The 23,484-nt window shown below is 32.6% G+C and overlaps 1 protein-coding gene across 1 annotated transcript in view; it reads right to left on the reverse strand.

Moving 5' to 3' along the window:
• Nucleotides 1-23,484, reverse strand: part of Pect (phosphoethanolamine cytidylyltransferase) — a 94,256-nt gene that overhangs the window by 63,485 nt on the left and 7,287 nt on the right. The window contains exons 2-3 of the mRNA XM_035358379.2: nucleotides 12,460-12,502; nucleotides 6,754-6,799 (exon numbers count right to left, since the gene is read on the reverse strand). Of these exons, the coding sequence (XP_035214270.1) occupies nucleotides 6,754-6,799; nucleotides 12,460-12,502 (89 nt within the window). The remainder of the gene's footprint in view (nucleotides 1-6,753; nucleotides 6,800-12,459; nucleotides 12,503-23,484) is intronic.

Here is a 23,484-nt window from a genome sequence, read left to right on the forward strand (position 1 = left end):
CTTTCCAGATGACTCGATAGAATTATTGTAATACACGGAAAATATTTTAAATTTCAAAAATAGCATGATAAATTAATATCTCAGTTCTTTGGCCAAGGTGGAAAACAAACAATATTTCATATCATTTATATCTATTATGAAATATTATTTGTTTTATAGTTCAAGGAAAATTCAAACGAAATGTTAGATTCATTAAAAATGATTTGCTGCATCAACGTTCCTGGCAAAAACGTCTTGATCTAATCATTAAGCTATAATATAATGTATTTCTAGAATTCTCCATTGAAAAAAGAGGGAAAAGAGGAAGAAAAGGAAATTTACACGATAACTTGAACAAATACTCTAGAAAAATGATAACTGGAATTAAAATTATTAACGAATGGATAAGTTTAGCAGAAGAAAATGTGAAAGAAACATGTGTACCACATTTGTATTGTTTATTAATTCATCTTATATTGCTCTGTGTTATTATGCTATGCTATGCTAGGCTAGTAATTTAAGATCTTTGGAATAAACTAAGTATTATTATAAAGATTACTAACTGTTATTATTTACAATGGCCATTCCAATAGGATAGCTGTACATCTTTGGAGCTTGCATGCACTTTTGGTAAATCTGGCTCACTCATCTGATGGTGATTCTTTCAGCTGGAATCAAGCTAGGTCATATTAACAGTAATGAAATGAAATTTTATGTTACTGTTTCTACTGTTCATTCTGAGATTTTGGAATCTGTAGGAAACATTGATTTGAACCTTCCTGAAAATGACAAATATGATGCATTTAAAGCCAAACTGATTGCTATTAAATTCAAAATCAGCAAATGCTAAATTCAAGTGAATTTTGCAGGACTTTAAATTTGGCAATATGTGCCCTTCCCAATAGCATACAAAACTTACTGATCTTACAGTTATTTATCTTAAAGAAACAGTATTCAGGTCATCGTGACTTAGCTGCTTATCAAATTGCATTCAAGTGATCTTTGCTGCCTGTAACGAGCATCTTTAGCTTACGTGGTTGATAAAATATATGAGCTGCTCAGCACTCAACAAATCCATATTAACACTTTACCGACCATTGGCAGTCCAACAGCATACGCACGTCTGACCTGCTGCTCAGCCACAGATTCTCCCTGTCCTGAATAACTGTCAGGACACTCTGATAAATCATCTAAATAAAACTCTCCAGTACCATTTTTTTTTCTCATCGTGAATGGTAAATTTTTTAAAAACGGTGTGAAAATGTGGGAGTTTATGAAGCAATGCACCTCAATACTAATAATAAAATGCAGATGATATAGCAAATGGCAATTGTTTATCACCTTGGTTACCGATTGATATGCTATTTTTAGGTAGCCCCGAGAAAAAAGTGATTAATAGGCTATCGGTCGGTAGGTGTTGGTGAAAAAAAGCTGATTAATAGGCTATGGGTCAGTAGGTGTTGATGGAAAATGCTGTTTAATAGGCTATCAGTCGATAGGCGTTTGCGATAAAAAGCCAATTAATAGGCAATCAGTCAGTACAGTGTTAAGCAACAATCTAGTACCCTAGATGAGAAGTTACAAATTCAGACTGAGGAGCTTTCTAAACAAATTTCAATTTTTACAGATAGACAACATCACAGACCATAATTCATATAATTATAAAGAAATCACTTCCACACTCAATAATGTAATAATTCTAGATGATGTTATAAGCAGAAAGAAGGAAATATTGGATGTTATAAGCAGAAAGAAGGAAATATTGTTTTTATCATGCAAATTTTGATCAACTCAAAAGTGTATTTTTGTGATTTCTAAAAAACTTCAGGTTATTCAATGAACAATTTATAGCAGCCATCATAACCGACTTACTATTATCCACTTCCAGAAACTTTATGGCAGACTCTTTTTTGAAATATAAATTTCTCATTAACACTGATTGAAAAATTTCTATAATTCATTGAATGAAAAGTTTTAGACATACTCTTGACAAATCCACATTGTTTATAGCAAATACTACATTCTGTACAGATCTAGGACACTGGACTTCTTAATCTGGATTTGAATTTGCAACAGAAACATTTTTGTCCCTTCATCATAGCAGACATTAACAAACTGATCATACAAGTCGATTTCTTAAGGTATTTTAATTTCCTGATAAAGATTCTGAACAAGAAGACAGTGAATGCTTTATTAACAAAGATCACAATGATTTGAAATATTTTTCCCAGTTCTACAGATACTTTGATCATTACACCTATGTTTCAACTGCTTTTACGAAACTTTCCCTAAACTTCTCCAAAGTTAAAACAACTACATGTGTTTAGACAAGCATTCAGTCCATCTTTGTTAGCACAACGTCACTGCTTCAGCACATCATTATTGAAGGCAGCCACCACATCAGTAATTCAATCTGAGTTCAAATCCCAGCAAATAGACTGACTGTATAAGCCTTTCATGGTTTCCCTCATGTGCAATATGAACACAAGTCATTTTCTCAAAAAAATGTCACCGCAAAAGCATCCTGTCTTTTAGGCAGTTAGCTCTAGCATGCTTTCCATAATCAAATAATCCAAATGAATATATTCCAATTTATTGAATGCAGTCTAGGAAGAATTTCAATTTATGTTTGATCAGAGCATTATTCAACTGTCAAAATGTCCTTGGCTAATCTTTACATATATTCAAAAAGAAATCCGGAGATTACAAATCACGTGATGACTATACACGAAGCTCAATGCTTGTATTATTGTTTACTGATACTAACCACACCTTTAAGACTATGAGCCAGAAACTATCACTGAACTATTCACATGTGAGCAAGTATGAGATATCTGTTCATAAAATATGGTGATAAAATAGTGTCTATATGTTGAATTTTAAATGTTCCAAGTTAAGGCTTGTGGAATACTTTGATACCAATTATTTTAAGCTGTTTTTCTGAACTTGAGCAAGAGCTAAGAAATCAATGGATGATAGCAGTATCAAATCATTACTCTTGGGGAAAAAAGTATTTGCCACCACTCTGCCAGAAACTTTAATATACTAAATGTCCATCGAGAAATGGGCAATACAATCTTTGTCTCAGTGGCCTTCGAGATTTGGATCAGTTTTTTTCTGAAAGCAAATGCGAAAAGTTAATGATCTAGGATTAAGAGATATGTGAGACTGATTTGAACTCAGATTGAATTACTGATGTGCTGGCTGCCTTCAATAATGATGTGCTGAAGCATTGTGCTAACAAAGATGGACTGAATGCTTGTCTAAACACATGTAGTTGTTTTAACTTTGGAGAAGTTTAGGGAAAGTTTCGTAAAAGCAATTGAAACATAGGTGTAATGATCAAAGTATCTGTAGAACTGTGAAAAATATTTCAAATCATTGTGATCTTTGTTAATAAAGCATTCACTGTCTTCTTGTTCAGAATCTTTATCAGGAAATTAAAATACCTTAAGAAATCGACTTGTATGATCAGTTTGTATGATCAGAAGATAACCACTTGCTATACCTGAAGCATCAACAAAGAAATAATTTGTCTCTTTCAGAATGATAAGCAACAGTAGTTGCATTGCCATAACCTTCTTTACACTATTTAAATGAAACCATTATTTTTACATAATAATTGTTTTGGCATTTTTCTTTATTATCTTTGAGAAAATGTATGAATTGCAATAAATTGACGGTGGTTTTAGGAATAAACCTTTAGTAGAAGTTCAGTATGGTGAGAAAATGTATTAGTTCTGCTACAGACCAGAAAGCATCACTGAACTATTTACATGTGAGAAAGTATGACATCTCTATTCATAAAATATGAAGATGAATCTTGTTTACAAGATGTACATTGACTCTCCTGAAGATTTGCTTGTCAGAATTAGCATTGTTGCTCCTGATATATGGGACATTTTCCAAAGTGTATGCCAATCACTTGACCACCTATGTAATGCATATATTGCAGTTGGTGGTTATTTATTTAAATAATTCTTATAAATATCAAACATTATTTATTGTAACACTAATATTTGAAATTCCATGAGACACTGTATCATGAAAACTGTTGCTTTTGCCATGTTTTATCACCCTCTTTAAAGTTTAAATCATCAAGCCTGTTACAACTTACACATATGTAATAAGTGCATGTAATGTTAACTAGAATCAGTGTACAAGAGAATAAGAAAGGATGAGTTTTCCATATAGGAATGCTGTTTCCTCTTTATTTATTTAACCTGAAATGCAAACCAAGCATCAAGTTGTAGAGTTCCTCACTTTTATTCTACTAAATGAACATTGAGGAACCTAGTGAACTACTAAGCAACTTACCACCAAGTTCAAACAACTAAAGAGCTAGAGTCAAGAAGGGTTAACTACTGTTTATTTAACTTAAAATAAGATGAACAGTTGGCCCCTTTCTTGGCCTTACAACAAAGCCTCCACTTGGGCTTAAACTCAGAATAAAAATTAAAGACTAAACTATAACTAACTAAGAGACTTAGTCGAAGCTAACATAAATCTAACATAGTTGGCCCTTACTTTAAACTAGCCAGTGAATATCAAAAGACACGTAATATATGGCTGCGTGTAACAGCTTCAAGAGAGGTTTAGCCTTAAGGCAAACAAGCGCTACTCAGGATTCCTAGCTCTATCTTATGAAGTAAGCTGAACCTTCTTTAAATACCACTTCTTACTCACTTGCATTCAATGTGATTCTAAAAACTCATTCTGGTAGGGAGTTGTAAGTGGGAACAAGAATCAATGAGAAAGTATTTTAAAATTAAAATAACTGTTATAAAATTAAAATATACCTTATAAAGTAGTAAGATGAAATGTACAGGGCTTGAATTTGATTGCAGGAAAATACTATGCTTAGACTGTGGATTATTATGCTTCACATGTTCATTATAATCTTACCACTGTCATGTGAGTATTTAACAGATGTGTCCAGAAAGGACCGACAGAATGAAATATAGGTCCACAACAACTTCAATACACCAATGTTTAAGAAAGCAGACATCTTATGCGAATAGCTCATATGGACCATACACCTATGTAATATAGCATAAAAAATAAAGTCTGTAGCATGGCAAAAAGTGTCTTTACATGCAGTGTGACACTATCTTGAGAATCACAGAATGTTTATATGGTGATGACACAGAATGTTACATAGTGACATATTCTTCTCAGATGAATTTCACTTTTGATGCAATATCATTATGGACGTATGCATATATGGCACCATTACGGGGAGAACTCATTGAAATTCACAATTTTTTCCTTTCTTTCAAGAGAATCATATGTAATTTCCTCAATAACTTTTTTCATTCCTTATGTTACAACTTTCCTCCTAAATTATAAATAAATCCAGTATCTTTTTTCTCTGAGATTAAAAACTAATTATGAAATTATGAAACATATTTCCAAAATTTGTTTATTCCCAGCTTATAAATTTCAAAAGCTAGTGCTGTATCCATAACTGTTAACATGTTAGACTGAGAATCAGAATTGTATTTATTAAACATCATAATTGTATTTTACTGTATCTTAGGCTTATCGTGCTGAAAAGTCATGCAACTTTGATTATACTACACTGCCCATTTTTATTGCATTTACAACACATATTTAGCACTGGTCATTCAGTTTCAAAGTGATAAAGAAATGACATGCTCTTTACCTGAAAATTATGACTCAGCAGTCTTCCTGAACACTGACATTTAATAAAGATAAATGAAACAAAAATATCTATAGTCATGCACATAATGTGATTGCCTTCCATATCAGAATATTCTTTACAGAAGTTTTAGATGATATCAAATATGCAATTCAAGCCAAGTGTGAAATGAAGAGATACCAGAGCTCATCATGCACATAAAGTGATTGACTTCTCTATCAGAATATTCATCAGAGAAGTTTTAGATGATATCAAACATTCAATTCAAGCCAAGTATGAAATGAAGATATACAGGAGCTCATTATGTTTACCAGCAATGGTCTTATGCACAATGGTTGAATTACAATTTTGATCAAAAGTACATGCACATAAAGTAGCATGGAGCTTATATTCGATTAAGTATTTATTATCTTCGACCCCAAATCATCTGTGTTAATATCAACTCTTACATATAACATATTTTACTACTGCCTTAAGCATTTACGTAATGAGTGTTCACTCACAGCATATATTCAAGTACAAAAGTTAAAACAGAGATAGGCTACTATGGTGAATATAAATCCAACATTCACAATGTACATGATAAAATTTCTGCTGAAAAGGTTTGGTTTATTTAATTAATGCAAAGCACTCAAGGGCTGTCTGCCTAAGGGGAGGGAAGCCTTTGTGGAGATCATTCTAAGGGAAAATGGCTTACATATATGTTACACATGAGAAAAACCATAAAAATGCCCATGCAGTCAGCCCGTTCACTGGGATTCAAATCCCAGACTAAACTACTAGCATTGAACAATGCTCAGCCACTGGTGGTCCAATTCTGCTAAAAAGAAGTGGATTTTAGAAGAATTACACATCGTTTTATTGAAGAAGTTTTATGGGTTCCTCCCTTTTTTAAGAGGTGAAATCCAAGTTTTATGAACGACTTTTAAAGAAGTAAGCCATAAGATACAATATAATGACTATTAAAAATGCATAAGCCAATTATTTGTAAATATGATGATGAATTGCAGTAAACTAAAAATGAAACAAACATTTGCTTGTTAACATGAAAGCTAACACATCCTGAAGTAATAAATTAAAGAATCTAAAAATTTCAGTAAAGTATACTTTACCATCAGTATGAACACCAACTATCAAATAATCTCCCATTGCTTTAGCCTAAATAATAATAAAAAACAGCATTACATTTTGTTTTTCATATTTTCCATAAGCGAGAAATGGATTAATGATATTTTGATATTGAGACAAAAGTGATGTAAAAAATACACAATTATACTTGATTACAAGAATTTTATTACTTATATCACACTCAAATACTTATTAAGAAGCTGTTATTAATCTAAACAAATTTACATTAAAATCCAAAAATCTTCACAAATTGATAGTAGCTACATTTCTCAAATAGAAATTCTGATCACTGTTTAAAAAAAATCCATGAAGAATTATGTTTTGTTAAATCACTAAGAACTATTATTTCAAAGTTTTGATGTCATTTTTCAAATTATCTGCATCAAAAGGAAATGGATATATCTCCTATCATATAACAAACATAGCTCCTGAATACATAAATGATGTAAAAATACACTGGTTATCATAAATTAAGGAAAAATCACAAAAATAGCAATAACTCCCTAAAAAATAAGCCAAACCGTGTAAAAATTGAATATGTTGCCAAGTAAGAGTAGCCGAGTAAAACTGCAATATGCAAATTAGTGGCGCTGCACTCGGAATACGCTATCCACGAGGAGAATAAGTCCATGTTTGAGAGCAAGCCCACATATTTCACAGTGATAGTGACATCAGAAATGAGAGATAGCCAATTCGTAACAATGACCTCCAGGCATCATTTGCCTGCAGAACTACAATGGAAAGCCATTGGGAGACTAGAGGCAGGATAAAGTCAAACAGAAGTGGCTAGATGGCTAAATGTGAGTCCTCCTGTGATTCATAGACTTTGGAGGCAATTTCAAACCACAGATTCGGCATCTAGGAGGTTCAGCTAAGGATGGCCCACTGTTACGACGAGCGCCGATGACCGATATTTGACATATGCACGCACGCAGGAATAGAACCGCTACTCCGACTTTTCTTATATCCTCCCTTGCTGCAGCCATCGGAAGGTTCACGTCAACGTCAACTGTGCGTAGAAGGCTTCACGAAGGTGGTCTGTATGCGAGGCGACCAGCCATTTGTGTGCCGCTCAAGTCACGCCATAGGAGGGTCTGTTTTCAGTGGGCACGACAGCATGTCCACTGGATGCCTGCTCAATGGAGGGCGGTTCTCTTTACGGATGAGTCCAGGTTTAGTCTAGAAAGCGATAGTAGGCTTTATTTGATATGGAGAGAACCTGGAACCCGTTATCATCCGTCAAACATCCGTGAAAGAGATGCATACGGAAGAGGCAGTGTCTGCGTTTGTGGTGGCATCTCTTTGGGTGGACGCACAGACATCCATGTCTTTCCAAGGGTAACCGTGAATGCTGAGATTTACAGAGATGACATCCTTGATGTTTATGTGCGCCCATATGCAGGGGCAATAGGTGATGCTTTCTTGTTACAGGACGACAACGCAAGATCACACAGGGCTCGCATCGTAGATGATTATCTTCAATAGGAAACAATTATGCGCATGGAGTGGCCAGCTTGATCCCTGGACTTAAATCCTATTGAGCACGTTTGGGATGCTTTAGGGAGACGTTTAGCTGCTCTCAATCCGCACCCTTAGACCCTTGCCGCACTTGCAACTGCTTTGCAAGAGCAATGGCTGTCACTTCATATGGAACTGATAGACCGCATAACTGAAAGCATCACACATCGCTGAATGGTCTGTATTTCTTCTAGAGATGATTATATTCCATATTGAAGGTACTTTTACTATAGCAAACTGACATCTTCGATTTGTTAATTTTATACATGTGCTAATTTCTATATTACCGTAATTGTCTGGTAATTTCTTTTTATGTTATTTTATACTTTACTATGTGTTGTATATTGTGGGTAAGTTTCATAAAATTCTACATGCAACTTTTTCAGTAATCATGATTTTTCCTTAATTTATGATAACCAGTGTAAATAAAAGTTACAAATGACAGAAATTAAAAAAAAAAAAAAAAAAAATATATATATATATATATTTCAGAAAATTGTGTGGTAAAAATGTTACAAAAGAAATACCATAAAATGGTACTCATAATTTAATTAATATATGCTACAGACAATTAAAATTCTGTTAGCTTATGTCAACTCCGATGCAATTTTACATTGTTTTTCGAATAACTCCATAAAGAAACTGCAGGACCGCTAGTATTACTTCAATAAGAACAACTGGGGGGAAGAGCTTTAAGAAATTTCAGGAACAGATGAAAATTACTTCAGTATTTAAAAGCTCAAATATTTTCTGACTATTAAATTTGCTAGTAAATATCAAAATAAAATGCAATGAATAATATAAAGACAAACATGACTGTCTCTCTTTATTATTGCATTTATAAACATCTGCGTTTCTAAATTAACTGAAACAAAAGTGTATCATGTCATTATTAAGTGAGATACAATCGTGTAAACATGGATAAAGTTCATTTGCGACACAGTATTTTATATGAATTCCAGCAAGGAAGAAATGCTACAGAAGTTTGTTGAAATTTAGTAACATTTTTTGGTAAAAATGCCGTTTAAAATAGAATGTGTAGGAAATGGTTAGGAAAATCTGAAGCAGGTGATATCGCCCTTAATTATAAGCTCTTTCTGGCTGACTATCCCTGATCAATGACGATATTGTCAAGACCACGGCAGAGCAAGATCCTGTTCTGACAAAATTAGAGATATCAGAAAAGCTTATTTCAGCTCAACAAACAATTTCAGATCATATTTGGAAATCAGATTGGTCTACAAATATTCCAGATAGATGGTTCATGAGTTAAGGAAGAAAACTTTGCATGAATGAGTCAGCATATGCACATCTCTGCTTGCTTCGAACAAAAATGATTCCTTTTTGAATAGGATGATAACTGGGCATGAAAAAAGGATAGCCTATGAAAACATTATTAGGAAAAGAGCACACTGAGAGCCAGGAAATCCTGCTCCATCCGCCTCTAAACTGAGTTTGAGCGTGAATAAGAAAATGCTGTATATATATAGTAAAAGATCCAAGGACCAATACATTGCAAGCTTTTAAAATCTAGAAAAGCTCAATTCAGAGAGATATTGTCAGCAAACAGACAATTTAAACAAAGCAGTCAAAGAAAAGAGGCTGGCAATATTCAATAAGAAGCACATCACACTGCATCATGATAATGGCAGACCATATGTTGTTTTGGTGACTCGTCAGAAAATTGTAGAGCTAGGTTGGGAAATTTTGCCACATCCACCATACTCCACAGGCCTAACAACCCGGTCCCCCTTGATCCTCACTTGTTTCTTTCCTTGCAAAATTTTTTGAAGGAAAAAATATTCAAAACTGAAGCAGATAACAACCAAAGAGTACTTCAGTTATTTGTCTACAAGGACAAGACATCTTTCAAATGACAAAAATGGTATTTACAAATTACCATTATGCTGGCAAGAGGTCAAAGTAACAATGGAAATTAAATTGCACAATAAATATTTTTAAATGTATGAAAAGTGTATTATTCCTTTTCACTTCCTAAATGGACAGAATTTTCTGGTAGACTTTATATTTTGTTTTAAAGCATTTTATGACAGAATTTCTGAAGGAAAAATATTATAACTGCTGCTAATTTCTTCACAAATGAATCATATATTTATATATTATACGAATCATATATTTAGTATGATTATTAAGATTGAATAAAAATAATTGTATAAGAAGAAAAAAGACCATAATCTAATCTAGATAATGTTAAAGTCACAAATAAAAAATATCTTAAAAATATAAGTTGATCATAAGAAAAGAAGAAACCTATTTCATAACTTCATAAATTATTTTGTTATGTTTCAGTTAGGTTTTGCTTTGATATTTATTTTTTTAGAAACTATACATAGGAAATACTAAAAGTATTTTCCTTATTTCAAAATAAAAATACTTACATTGAGTAATCTGGTGCTTTATCTTCGGAATTAAGATATTCTCTCCTTCCATAAGCTTTCAAGCAAATAAAACAATTTCTGAATATCAAAATAAATTTGTCAAAAGCAAGAAATCCTGTTTTTTATGAACTAAATTAAGCCAGTCTCTATTCCCACATAACCTTTCTTTTAACCCAGCAAAGCCATTAGCAATATAAGAAATTATTTCTAATTATGCATGTATTAAAGAATGAAAATTTTGCCTTCATTATCTGAACATCATCGAGTTGAAAATAACCTGATGTTACCATCACATTTCCACATTTCTATCTTTATTACTGAAAATCAACACGCTTCTTTCTGTCATCAGCACATCACATTATCATCAATTTTTAATTTTTTTAAAAATGAAATTCAGTCTTTTCATAATCTGGATAGAATAAAATTATGATGTGAATAAAACAAAAAGTCTACTGACACTACACTGCATCTGCGTCATAAATGAACTTGCCAGAATGGCATTTTTTAAGCTTAATTTCTGAAATCTCGTGTCCTCTCAATTTGGCTAATAATAGAGAATTCCATAGGATTTAAGTTTTTTCCCCTTAGCTATTTGCATAATAAATAATTTTTTAACATGAACAAATATAGCATGTACATTTTTTCAGAATGGCTTTTAAGCTACATTTCTGAATCTGGCTTCTTTTCAGTTAGGTTACAGAATTCATTTAGATTTCTAGCCCTGCCTGAAGCATTTTATCATAAAAAATAAATCTATCATTTGCAATTTTTTATAATCTTTCTTTAAAAATTACTTGTGGTTCTTTATTTGTCAAACCTTTCTTTGTTGCATCAACAAAGGCATCAAAATTACGAGAATCCAATTTTTATTTATGCTGCAAAGGATTTGCATGCAATTCATATTCACTAAATAGAACAAGAAACATTCCTCTTGCCACCTTTAATTGTCTAATAATTTTTAGTAAGCAAATCCTCTCCTAATCCTCTGTCATACACTTGATAAAAAGAAAAGCAAATGAATTGAAATTGGATACCCTATATCTTCTTGATGTTGTTTTGAGCATTTACACAGAATAAATGCTTTGAAAGAAATGCTGCAAAAATTTCAATAAATTTTCAAAAATGAGAAAAACATTTTTTGAACAAAATTTGCATTCATACCAATGGATATGATGGATACTTTTGAAGCATTTAGGGTAACAACAACATGAAAAATACATTTAAAGTTGTCTAACTTTTTCTTGATTATTTTATTTGTACTGCAATCCTCATTACAAAATTTTATAGGAGCCGGTCACAGTGTGGCATTTGAAGCATTTCTATAGTGCAGGAGCTAATTTTTTCATTTCTTTTATTGATGGCATTAAAAGAAAAAGTTTAACATTTATGAATCATTCACCAGAGAATATTATAATGCATTCAAAAGCTTTTCCTGCCAGATTTCTGCCTCTTAATAGAATAGTTTCAGCAAAGTGGCTTAAAAGCCACAGAGCTCTTTCTTAGACAATAAAAATAATCAGAAAACTTTCAAGAAACTAAGATACTTCACCACACTTCTAAATTATAATATTGAAAAAATTTCAAATGTTCATACGCAAAAAATATTTATTATGCAGGAAGTAAAATGAGATAAACTATTAGATTTTCTAAATCTTCTTATCTTAATAAAATTATGAGTTACACATCAGTCTTTAAGGCTAAAGGATGATATGCCATATTTTAATAACTAACACCTTTAACTGATTTTATATAAATTTCTGTACTGTTCATTACCTGACGTAGCTGATTTGCATGACCAAAATGAACCATGTCATAGCTGAAAGAGAAAACTGCCATAACTAAACAATATAACACATTAAAAAAGTATATAGGATAATATTAAATTTGACAGCAAATTCAAATCCAGTCTTTTTTAAGATAGCCCCTACTAAAAAAGGGGAGGGGATTGGTATTATTCCAAATTGTAAAAATTATAAAACTGTCAAATGTCTTTTTTAGCTGGTCTACCTTATAACTTACCACAAAATATTCAATCCAACATTAAAAGAATTTTTTTACATTTCCTCCTGATTATTTTGTTTTAATTACACACATTCTTCAACTAGATTTTACACAAAAGCATAAAGTGTAGCTGAAAGCAAATTTTTTGGGATATTTTACACTAACAATAATAAAACAGATAATACAATTATCTAGATTTTCCTAATGCTCGGATAGACTGTGGTCTTATTCTGAAAATTCAGAGTTTTACTGTACTAAATATTGTACCAACTCAGTGCAACTGCTATATATTTTTAAATATCAGAATGATTATGTTATTGGAAATGTCATTTTAGTGGCATGACATTAATTTATTCTGATAAAAAGGAAATAGGTTACTGCAAACATACTTTAGAGAAACTAAGATTAAACTCTGGTAACTAAATATAAATTTTAATCCTTTCTGGTTGGAACTGCTTTATTTGCAAGTTGAAATCTATGATTCTGAGCTGGTAAATTCTTTGAAAGAGTGTGGGTAATCTCTTTCAAATTTCTAATTCTAAATTTCTAAAATTGATTCTAATTTCTAAAATTGATTCTAGTCACAAAACATATCTAGCACATACTCTTTACTAAACATTCATTTGACACAGTCACATTAATCCACATATTGATGACTTGAGCTTGGTTTAGGAAGTCAACAACGACAGATACCCCCACTTCTTCAATGTTTCATCCATGAATTGGTGCTTTCATCCTGCACTAAAAGATTTCATTTTTATTTCACTAATATCAAATTCACACAGCAGTATTACCATATTTATATTGCAAAAACATTTGGCTTAATTTAATTTTTTTAAATTTAGATTTAAAATTCTCCCTCCCCCATAGCAAGCAATGTTTTAAAAGTACCTTAGATGATATAGTAATATTTCAATTTCTGAATGTACTATATTTTAAGTCACCTCAGGGCTGACATAAGAGGATCTGATGTCTCTAGGAAAAAGCATAAGCATTTCTATATACACTCTGTTAAAAAAAATATATGCACCCCCAAAAAATTGAGTCAAACTACAAAATGTGGCACACAATTGTGTTTTGGGAAGTTGCATAAATGATTTAACTTGTAGCATAAATAAGCATTGTGAAGCGATACAATATGTGTCTGAAGTGCGCAACTGATAGAATATAAAAGGGCAAGTGTGAGGAGTGACAAGCATTTACAACTGAACTTACAGCTTGCATACATGACATTATAATAAAAGATGCCTTTAAGATGCACTCGACTGTGTTACCAACACTTGTCGGCTTAGACGAACATTTTGTTCACAGTGTAGGTACCCGCGCAACTTGGCGCTACCCCGGAGTATCTGAATGCCGATTTTCGACTATTTGAAGCTTCGAACATAAGTAAGAATCCTAATAATTAATTGCAGAATGATGTGCATAGATGAAGCAAAGATAGGCATAATCTTACAGATAGTCTTTGGCGAAAAAATATGAGAGACGACAGAGACCAGCGTGGTACGGCCGTAGCCGATCAACCAATTCAGGCGGAGAAAGGTGCGAGTAAGTACAGGACGGTACCATGCAAAGCAAAGAAATGCGAGTAGTTGCAATAGAGTCAGAGAATCAAATGTGTGACACACATATATACATAAATAAATCTATCTGACAACATTATACAAAGCAAAAAACAAGATCATGGAAAGTATATACATAAAATATAAATGAGTTGACATAAGCATATACAAAGTGTACATACTAAAGTGATAGGTACATGGATATAGGCACAAGATATGAAGTATGCATAATAATAATTGAGGCATATGAGGTATTCATATGCAGAGATAATACATATACAGTCAAAAGTCGTTAATTCGGACACCCATAATCCGGACCTCAAAGATAAAATCTTTCTGCACACGCGCCGCGTTGACGCATGCGCACAAGACTTTTACGACTGCGCATATGGGTGTGCGCAAGCCCAGAATACGTTTTCGCATGCGCATTTAATGTATAACGAACGGTATAAGCTAAAATTATCTAATTATCTATTTCAGTTAATGTTGATGATTGTGTTGTTCCTTAATCTTTGAACTGGATCCGGCTTATTATTTTTTGCAGACTGTAAGAGCAATTTTATAAAAGTAAGCTTGAACTTTCGATTATGTCAAACAGAATTTCCGATGCTGGAGCTCCCAAAGGATCTACAAAACGAAAGTATGTTTCGATGTCCATCAAACAAAAACTGGAATTGCTGCAAAAAATGGATAAAGGTATATCCTTTGTTTATCTAACCGTTCCGAAATCTGTTTATCAATTTCACGCTGCTCTGCGTGAGGAGGGGGGAGGGGGAACGTCGCGGCACGCAATGAACTGGAAGTTGATCTGTCAGCACTATCGTTATCTTCAGGGCAGATGTTTTTATTTTATTCGGCTTATAATTCCTTACTAATTGTAGTATTTCATCTCGATGCACTCCGTCTTTGATATGATTTAAATCAAATTCCACGTCATTATAAATATCACGAATACAAATCAAATAGTTTTCTGGTTGCAATTTTCTAATTTCGGCTATGCGTAATGCATGCTTTACGCATGCGCACGTTGAAAGAAATGTTTAATAAAGTAAACAAATAAATATTAAGCTCTTTTTTTTTGTAAATTTTGATACCTTTTAGATCATAATTGCTCATTATTTTATAAATTATGGTTTCATATTTTTAATTTTATAATTTCTGCATGCCATCTTACCAGATTTAAACTGATGATCTATAAACCGGAAAAATCGATAATCCGGAATCGCCGAAGTCCCGACGAGTCCGGATTAAAGACTTTTGACTGTATATTTTTTAGATTTTTTTTCATGTTTATTTTTATTTATTTTTTTTTTTGAATTAATTTTCATTCATATTATGTTAATATTGCTTAATTTAGATGTCTAAGTATCGCAAGCAGTCGCTTTCTATTTGTTCCATCATTATAGTCCTAAATCAACATCTGAATAGTGGGGTTTTGAATTAGTGTCATTTTACTAAAAATTCTTTCGGCAAGGGTTGTCATGTAGATATGAATTTCTGGTATTTTGAATTCTCTGTGGATTGCCGACTTCCTAATAAACCACGGACAATCCACAGGTCTCAGTACAACATTCTGCAGTACTTGCAGTCTTTTAATTGCAGTATCATTAACATACCCCTAGACAGGGCAGGTATACGTAATTATGGAACGTAGCGTGGTTTTGTAAATGAGCAATTTATTATCAATAGATAAAAGGCTGTTCCGAACAATTAAGGGGGTGCAATACAGTTGTCAGACTTTGAGAGGGCTCACATCTTAGGAATAAGAGAGGTCAATTGATTGAACAGACAGATCGGCCTGTATATTGATTGAAGCAATATGGTCACTGTCCGTTGTTGGAACCAGTGGCTCAGCAAAGGCATAATCAGCCATTGTAGTAACTTGGGACGTCCCTGGGCTACCAATGCACAAGATGATCATGCAATTAGAAGAGCTGCCCTGTCCACATCAATAGTTCAATACCCGAGGTACAATTTGCAGAAGACCAGTTGATTCTGGGCCAGATCTTTATGTCTATTAACTTACTCCACCATAAGCAGTGTCGTTTTACTTGGTGCCACTCTTGCTCAAGCTGTGTCCGATTGGAGAAGTGCAATCTTCAGTGATGAATCATGCTTTTCTCTCAATGCTGACGACCGCCGCATATGTGTCTGGAGGCAGAGACGTAAGCATTCCAATGTATCATTTCTTAGTTATCCGCACACAGCCAAAATATACGGCTTGACAGTCTGAAGAGTGATCAGCTGGGACAGCCCTTCACTTCACCATTTGGCATGCTGCAAGGTACTCTGACTACTCGCAAGTACACTGACGACATTTTGCTGCCGATCGTACTGCCTATGCTATAGGTCATCCAGGTTTTGTTTCCAGAAGGATAACTCTTGGCCACATATTGCATGACTTTCCCAAACATTCCTTTGATGTGTTAATGCCCTCGAATGGCCTGCCAGGTTTGCAGACCTGCCGCCTATCAAATATGTTTGGAACATACTGGGCAGGCAAATTCAGCCACATACAAATACATCCCAACTTGCTGACCAGTTGCTCCATTTGTGACACAGTCTACCGTAGAGAGATACTGGCAACTTAATAGACTTCACACCCAAATTTAGTTGTTTTTCCTTTTTGTTCTAAAAATAGTAACATCTAATAATAAATCTCCCTAACTGAATTGTTTCAAAATTAAAAGCTATCGCACGATATTTATATAGTGTAACTGGGCTCTGACTTCAGATTTGGAAATCAAAACTTTTAATAGGCAATAGTGACACCTTTTATTAGCTAATAGAAAAATTATAGTCATAACTATGTCACTCTGAGCTACGATTTCATTTTGGACACATTATACTTTCTGTTTTTTGATCAAGTTAGACTGCTGCTTCTCTTCTTACACTTCTTTTTTACACTTCTCTTCTTATAAAAAATATGAAAAGTTATGAAGAGGCATGCTTATTGTACCATTTTATTTGCATTGGCTAAATGAAATGTTCAGCAATAAAAAATGAAAAAAAATAACTAAATTTGGCCATGTTTGCAAACTTCTTGTTCATATAGAAACATCTACCCACCAAAACCTTTCCAAATTACTGCAGCAACAAAAACTTAAATTAATAACTTACGTAAATTAAACCCTCTCAGGAAAAAGCAAAATTGTATAAAGGAACCTATTACATTTTAAAATTAAGAATTAAAATTTAAAACGATCCACTACTATTTTTGAAATTTTTTTATAATTATTTTAAGTGGATAGACTAATCATATTAAAATTACAATACATTATACATTGTTCATATTTTTACATTGTAGACGTACTTCTCAAGGGCTAATAATATGAAACATCAAAACCTGAATAATCCGGGAGAACTGTATCACATTTTGTTCCACACGACTCTTTGAGCATTTAAAGATAAAAACAAAGTACACAATAAAATGAAATGTAAGTTGAAAGAGAAAGATGAAAAATATATGCATTATTTATACCCCATACTAAAAATATGCGATTACCCCAACATGATACAGTCTGGCACAAATAAATGTTTATTACCTAATTTTTAAAATAAAATTACCATAAAAATACAAAATGTAATTGAGTTGAAAACTTAGTAAAAAATATCAAATTGCATTGAAAATACTGAGGTCAATTTAAGCATAGAATTTAAGCTTACTAAATATTTGACTCGTAACAAATTTGCCAATTATGTTGTAAAACGATATACTATAGACAAGATTACTAAATGCTTTTAAATTAAAACTATAAATAGTGAAAATTAGTGTTAAATAAGCAATAATTTATTTACATACTTATTTAGTACTTTAAATCTTCACTGAAAAGTCATGAAAAAGTATTGTTCAAGCAATGCACATCTCCAAAAAGTACTTGCCTCACAACCTATGATGTTATTAATAAATATTTATGAAGCAACCCATGCATGTGAATGCCACATTACTTGTAGGTTTGCACTTAATTAGAAATTTAATGACCTTTTTTCTGATTATTATTCCTTTCTGCTTTGTGTACATTTATTCTTGTCAAAATGAATCTTAATGGAGCTGGAGAGTTTTGCCTCTTATTTTCATTACGTTGGAGTGTACATTTAAGTTTCAACTGTTCTTGGACAAATGTGCACAATGCCAAGTTTGCGGAATACTCAGATTTTTTTTAGCAAAAAGAGATAGTTGCATACATGGGTATAACAACAGCATAAAAAAATTACAATAATATTTCTTAAAAATGACTGAGCATTTTATTTTTTTAATGAATATAAAAAATACATGGTACCAGATGCATCACTGAAAAGACAAAAAATACCTAAACAATCAATTCTCTTCAAAGTCATCAAGTTACAACTTTTCAAACAAATAATCAAGTTCAACAAGTTACAACTTTTCAAAGGAGATAAGGACAATCATAAAGTATACTAGTCATATTTTAGAGAAAATATGATTACACGTTTGTGACGGAATACAACTTTTTAATACTTTCTGGTTGGAAAACAGGCAGAAAGCTACATTAGAAGATGAAGGGTTAATGCTAGTGAAAGAAAATTGGCAAAATGGATGGCCTTTGAGTGTTGATAAAGTTCCTAAAGAAGCAAGATCTTATTTTAAATTTAAAAATGAGTTGAGTGTTGAACAAGATTTAGTTTTTTTTAATAATTGAATTGTAGTACCTGTTGCATTAAGAAAGTGTATGTTAACATTATTGCATGAAGGTCACTGTGGGATTGAAAAATCAAAAGCTAGGGCTCGACAAGTACTATTTTGGCCAGGAATCAACAGTGACATTGAGAATATGATTTCTAAATGCCTAATTTGTGATAGGTTCAGGCCTAAAACAGTAAAAGAACCTCTTGTTTCTCATGAAATTCCCAGTTTACCTTATGAAAAGGTTGGTGCTGATATCTGTGAGTATGCAGGGAAAAGTTATCTAGTAATAGGCTGTTACTTAACTAAATGGGTAGACATAATTCCTCTAAAAAATAAAAGTGTAGTGGAAGTTATTAGTAAATTGAAATCGATATTTGCAACACATGGAATACCCAAAACTTTAATTTGTGATAACGTACCATTTAATAGTTGGAAAATGAAGAGTTTTGCAAGGGATTGGGGATTTGAAATAATCACTAGCAGTTCTCGATATCCTAAATCCAATGGATTTGCAGAAAGGTTGGTAGGTATAGCCAAGAGTTTATTTAGAAAAGCAGGATTAGAGAAATTAAATGAGGCTTTACTGGAATATAGAAATACTCCAATTTCAGGTATAAATTTATCACCAAGTCAAATGCTATTAAGTAGGAATTTAAGATCATGATTACCAATTATGCAAACAGAATTGAAACCAACTGTAAAAGATCAATAGAGAAAAGGTGAGGAGTAAGCAGAAACAGGCTAAAATCTATTATGATAAGCATGCAAGGGAAAGACCTGAATTTATTCCTGGGGAAAAGGTAATGTTGAGATGGGAAAATAAATGGGAGCCTGCTATAGTTTTAAAAAAGCATTCACCTCCTAGATCATATTGGATTAGAACAAAAGATAATAGGGTAATTAGACGGAATAAATTCCATTTAAGAAAAACTAAAAATCAGAATTTAGTGACATTAGACTATTATGATCTATGTAATGAAAATGAGGAAAATATAAGTAGTGAACATCCAAAAATACATAATGATCCTCACCATCAAAATAATAGCAATAATATTAATCGTGATTGTGTATATAAAACAAGAAGTGATCGTAATGTATATCGACCATCTAAATATGATAATTATGTAAGGCATTGATTCCTATGAGTTTCCCAAAAGAGGGGAGATGTTACATATATGTGGCAACACACTAGTTGCTGGTCAAACTGAAGTGAAGTAATAGTCAGTGAATGTTAGTGTGGAATAACAATGTGCTATGTGAACGTGTTGCAATGACTTAATTATAGATCAATAAAAATTAATACGATTAAAACATATATAACTTGCTTATGTGGATGACAAACACCAGTTGGGTATTCTTAAAGCAAACATTAAAAGTCCACTTATATGACTAAGTGGGACATTCATAATCAAGAAACAAATTTCTTTTTTTAAACAAATTAAAAAGAAGTCAAGTGTTAACACAAAATTTATAGGTTGATATCAAATACGTAATTCATAATAATTTGACTAATCATTCTTCGAAGTATTCTGCTCTTGCCAGAATATGTAAAATAATGTGTACATTCATTATATTCGGTCTAAATTATAACTGCATGGCAGTTTATAGAGGTTGAAGTTTTAGTCTTGCTCTTATTCAGTGTTATGCAAATTTTATTTTACATTACTGAGCTGAAGAACAGTGCAGATGCAAAATAGTTAGATTTTTTTAAATCAGTAAATGGAGCTTCAGCTGGTAGCTGCTAAAATTTATACTGTGTTTGTTCTTCTAAGGTGTGCTTTCCTGAAGTATGCAATTATGAGGAGCTTAGCAAGGTAGAATTTTAAAGTTTTGGGCATGCGTGGCGAGTCACCGTTCTTCAGCCTAAGTGATGTCTGCAAAAAAGACAAATACGCTAATTTTGGGCAAGATTATGAGCGATTTTTGGCGCAAGAATTGCCGCTATACAAAGCTAAAACAACAAGACAAAGAATTGCACAAACTTGGTATCCATGTACACATTGACCTATTTTTACTTTAAAAAAATCCCAGAATTGCACAAACTTGCATATCACACTCCTTTGACTTTATCCATGTACACATCGACCTACTTTCACTTAAAAAAACATTAGAGAATTGCACTCCCTTCACTTTGTCTTTCACATCGATACACAAAGCAAATATCCACTTACCTTATTTAGAAATGTCTTCACCTTCAGCCTGTGGTACACACATATCCTTAACAGCATTCAAAAACTTCCTAAAATTATCTGAACTCATAAAAAATATCCTAATAAGCACCATTATCATCTGACATTCCACCATATGCATTTCCTTCCTACAAACAGGACACTTATAATGACTACAGTAAAAAGTCGTTAATCCGGACTCGTCGGGACTTCGGCGATTCCGGATTAGCGATTTTTTCGGATTATAGATCATCAGTTTAAATCTGATAAGATGGCATGCAGAAATTATAAAATTAAAAATATGAAACCGTAATTTATGAAATAAAGAACAATTATGATCTAAAGGGTATCAAAATTTAAAAAAAAAAAAAAAAAAAAAGCTTAATATTTATTTGTTTACTTTATTAAACATTTCTTTCAATGTAAGTTGTTTAAGTTGCTTCGTTTTTTATGTGATAATACATTCTCTTTAATTCTATAAACAGACATAATTTCTTGTTCAGTTACAAAGTTCCGCTGTTCAAGTCCTATAACTGCTGTGTTGAGAATACCGACTAATTTGTCAATCGAAATTTTTCATTTTCAATAACCTCTGTATCACTTTCTTCACTATCAGAAGTGAATTATAATGATGAGGAATTTGTTTTAAATCATATCAAAGATGGAGTACATCGAGATGAAATACTACATTTAGTAAGAAATTATAAGCCAAATAAAATAAAAACATCTGTTCTGAAGATAAGGATAGTGCTGACAGATGAACTTCCAATCAAATTCCGTTTTAAAGATAAACAAAGGATATGCCTGTTGGCTTTAGTTTTCCACATGCAAATTCTGATCGGAGGTCAATTGGCGGTAAGCTAACGTGGTTGCCGCTCATTGGCCGATGACGTCAAGATCGGCGGGTTGGCCGAGTATTATATATATGTACGCCGGTATCGGCGAATGTCTTGTTCTCTTGTGTGATTATCAGTTAGCATTATGGTAGTTTTTCTTTCACTTAATGATTTTAAATGTAAAGGTTACAGTGTTAGCTTATTTTATTTTATTTACGGAATAAAGCATGAATTTTATTTAGATTAGTCTTAGCTTTATTTAAGGGAAGCAAAATATGCTTTGCCTTTATCATCACCACTGCCAACAATGCCTTTATCCATTTTTTGCAGCAATTCCACTTTTTGTTTAATGGACTTCGAAACATACTTTCGCTTTGCAGATCCTTTACATATTAGTAAATATATATCAGAAATTCTATTTGACATAATCGAAAGTTCAAGCTTACTTTTATAAAATTGCTCTAACAGTCTGCAAAATATAATAAGGAGAATCCAGTTCGAAGATTAAGGAACAACGCAATGTGCAACATTAACTGAATTAGATAATTTTAGCTTAGCTTTTACCGTCCGTTACACATTAAATGCACATTCGAAAACGTATTTTGCGCACACGCATATTCGCAGCCATAAAGGTCTTACGCACATGCGTCAATTCGACGCATGCGCAGAAAGTTTGTACCTTTGAGGTCCAGATTATAGATCATTTCGGATTATGGGTGTCAGAATTAACGACTTTTGACTGTACTAAGTAAACCTTCATTTACACACCAGCCAACTCTCTTTTACCCTTTTTTTCCAAATCATACAAAAACTTCAAATTAATTTTACTACGTTCAGCCATTCTACCATCTAAACCAGCAGTCGGCAAACGGTGGTTCATGAAAACTTTTTATGGTCCGCAGAAAAATTGGAACGTTATTTATATTTTTATGAAGATTCAGTTTAAAAAATGGCGAGTAAGAAAACCTATTATGGAATATGGATTATACTTTTTTAAAAATTTTTGCTACTACTTTTAGCAAAATTCCTATTTAGCGACTTTTCAGCTACTTTTGCAGGCATATCTAGTAACATTTGAAAGTGAGAGTTGGCATCCATGGATATGCTGCTTTTATCAATAAGTGCACAATGTGGAATTCTCTTTCTTTTTGAATTACAAACATCTTGTTAATTCATAACACAGTTTTTCTCTGTTTCAATAGGCAATTTGATGGATTTTTATGAGAACCATCTGCATTCTCGTTTATAACTGAAAAACTGGAAGTTTCCGTTTTTGTTTTGTCTAAGTGTTGAGCGATGATTATTATGTTTACAATAATTAAAAATTAGTGGCATAACACTTTCAATTTATTGATATTGCTTTGCGTTTGCCTGTTTGTTCTTGCTTTTCGTGAAGTTACTTTTCAACGATATGGAAATGTGAAGCTTTCTGTACAAGAAGGTAAGATTTTTCTACTTTTCACATAATTTTTCAATGGGAACGAATTATGTGTATCAGTGAGATGTAAATAGTGTTTTAATTGTTACTCATAATCAGGGGCATAGCCTGAATTTACATAAAGGCATGCTGCTGAACACTAGAT

The sequence above is a fragment of the Stegodyphus dumicola genome, chromosome 3 (assembly GCF_044657685.1).
Source record: "Stegodyphus dumicola isolate Sdum_Otavi_A_Nest chromosome 3, ASM4465768v1".
NCBI lineage: Eukaryota > Metazoa > Arthropoda > Arachnida > Araneae > Eresidae > Stegodyphus > Stegodyphus dumicola.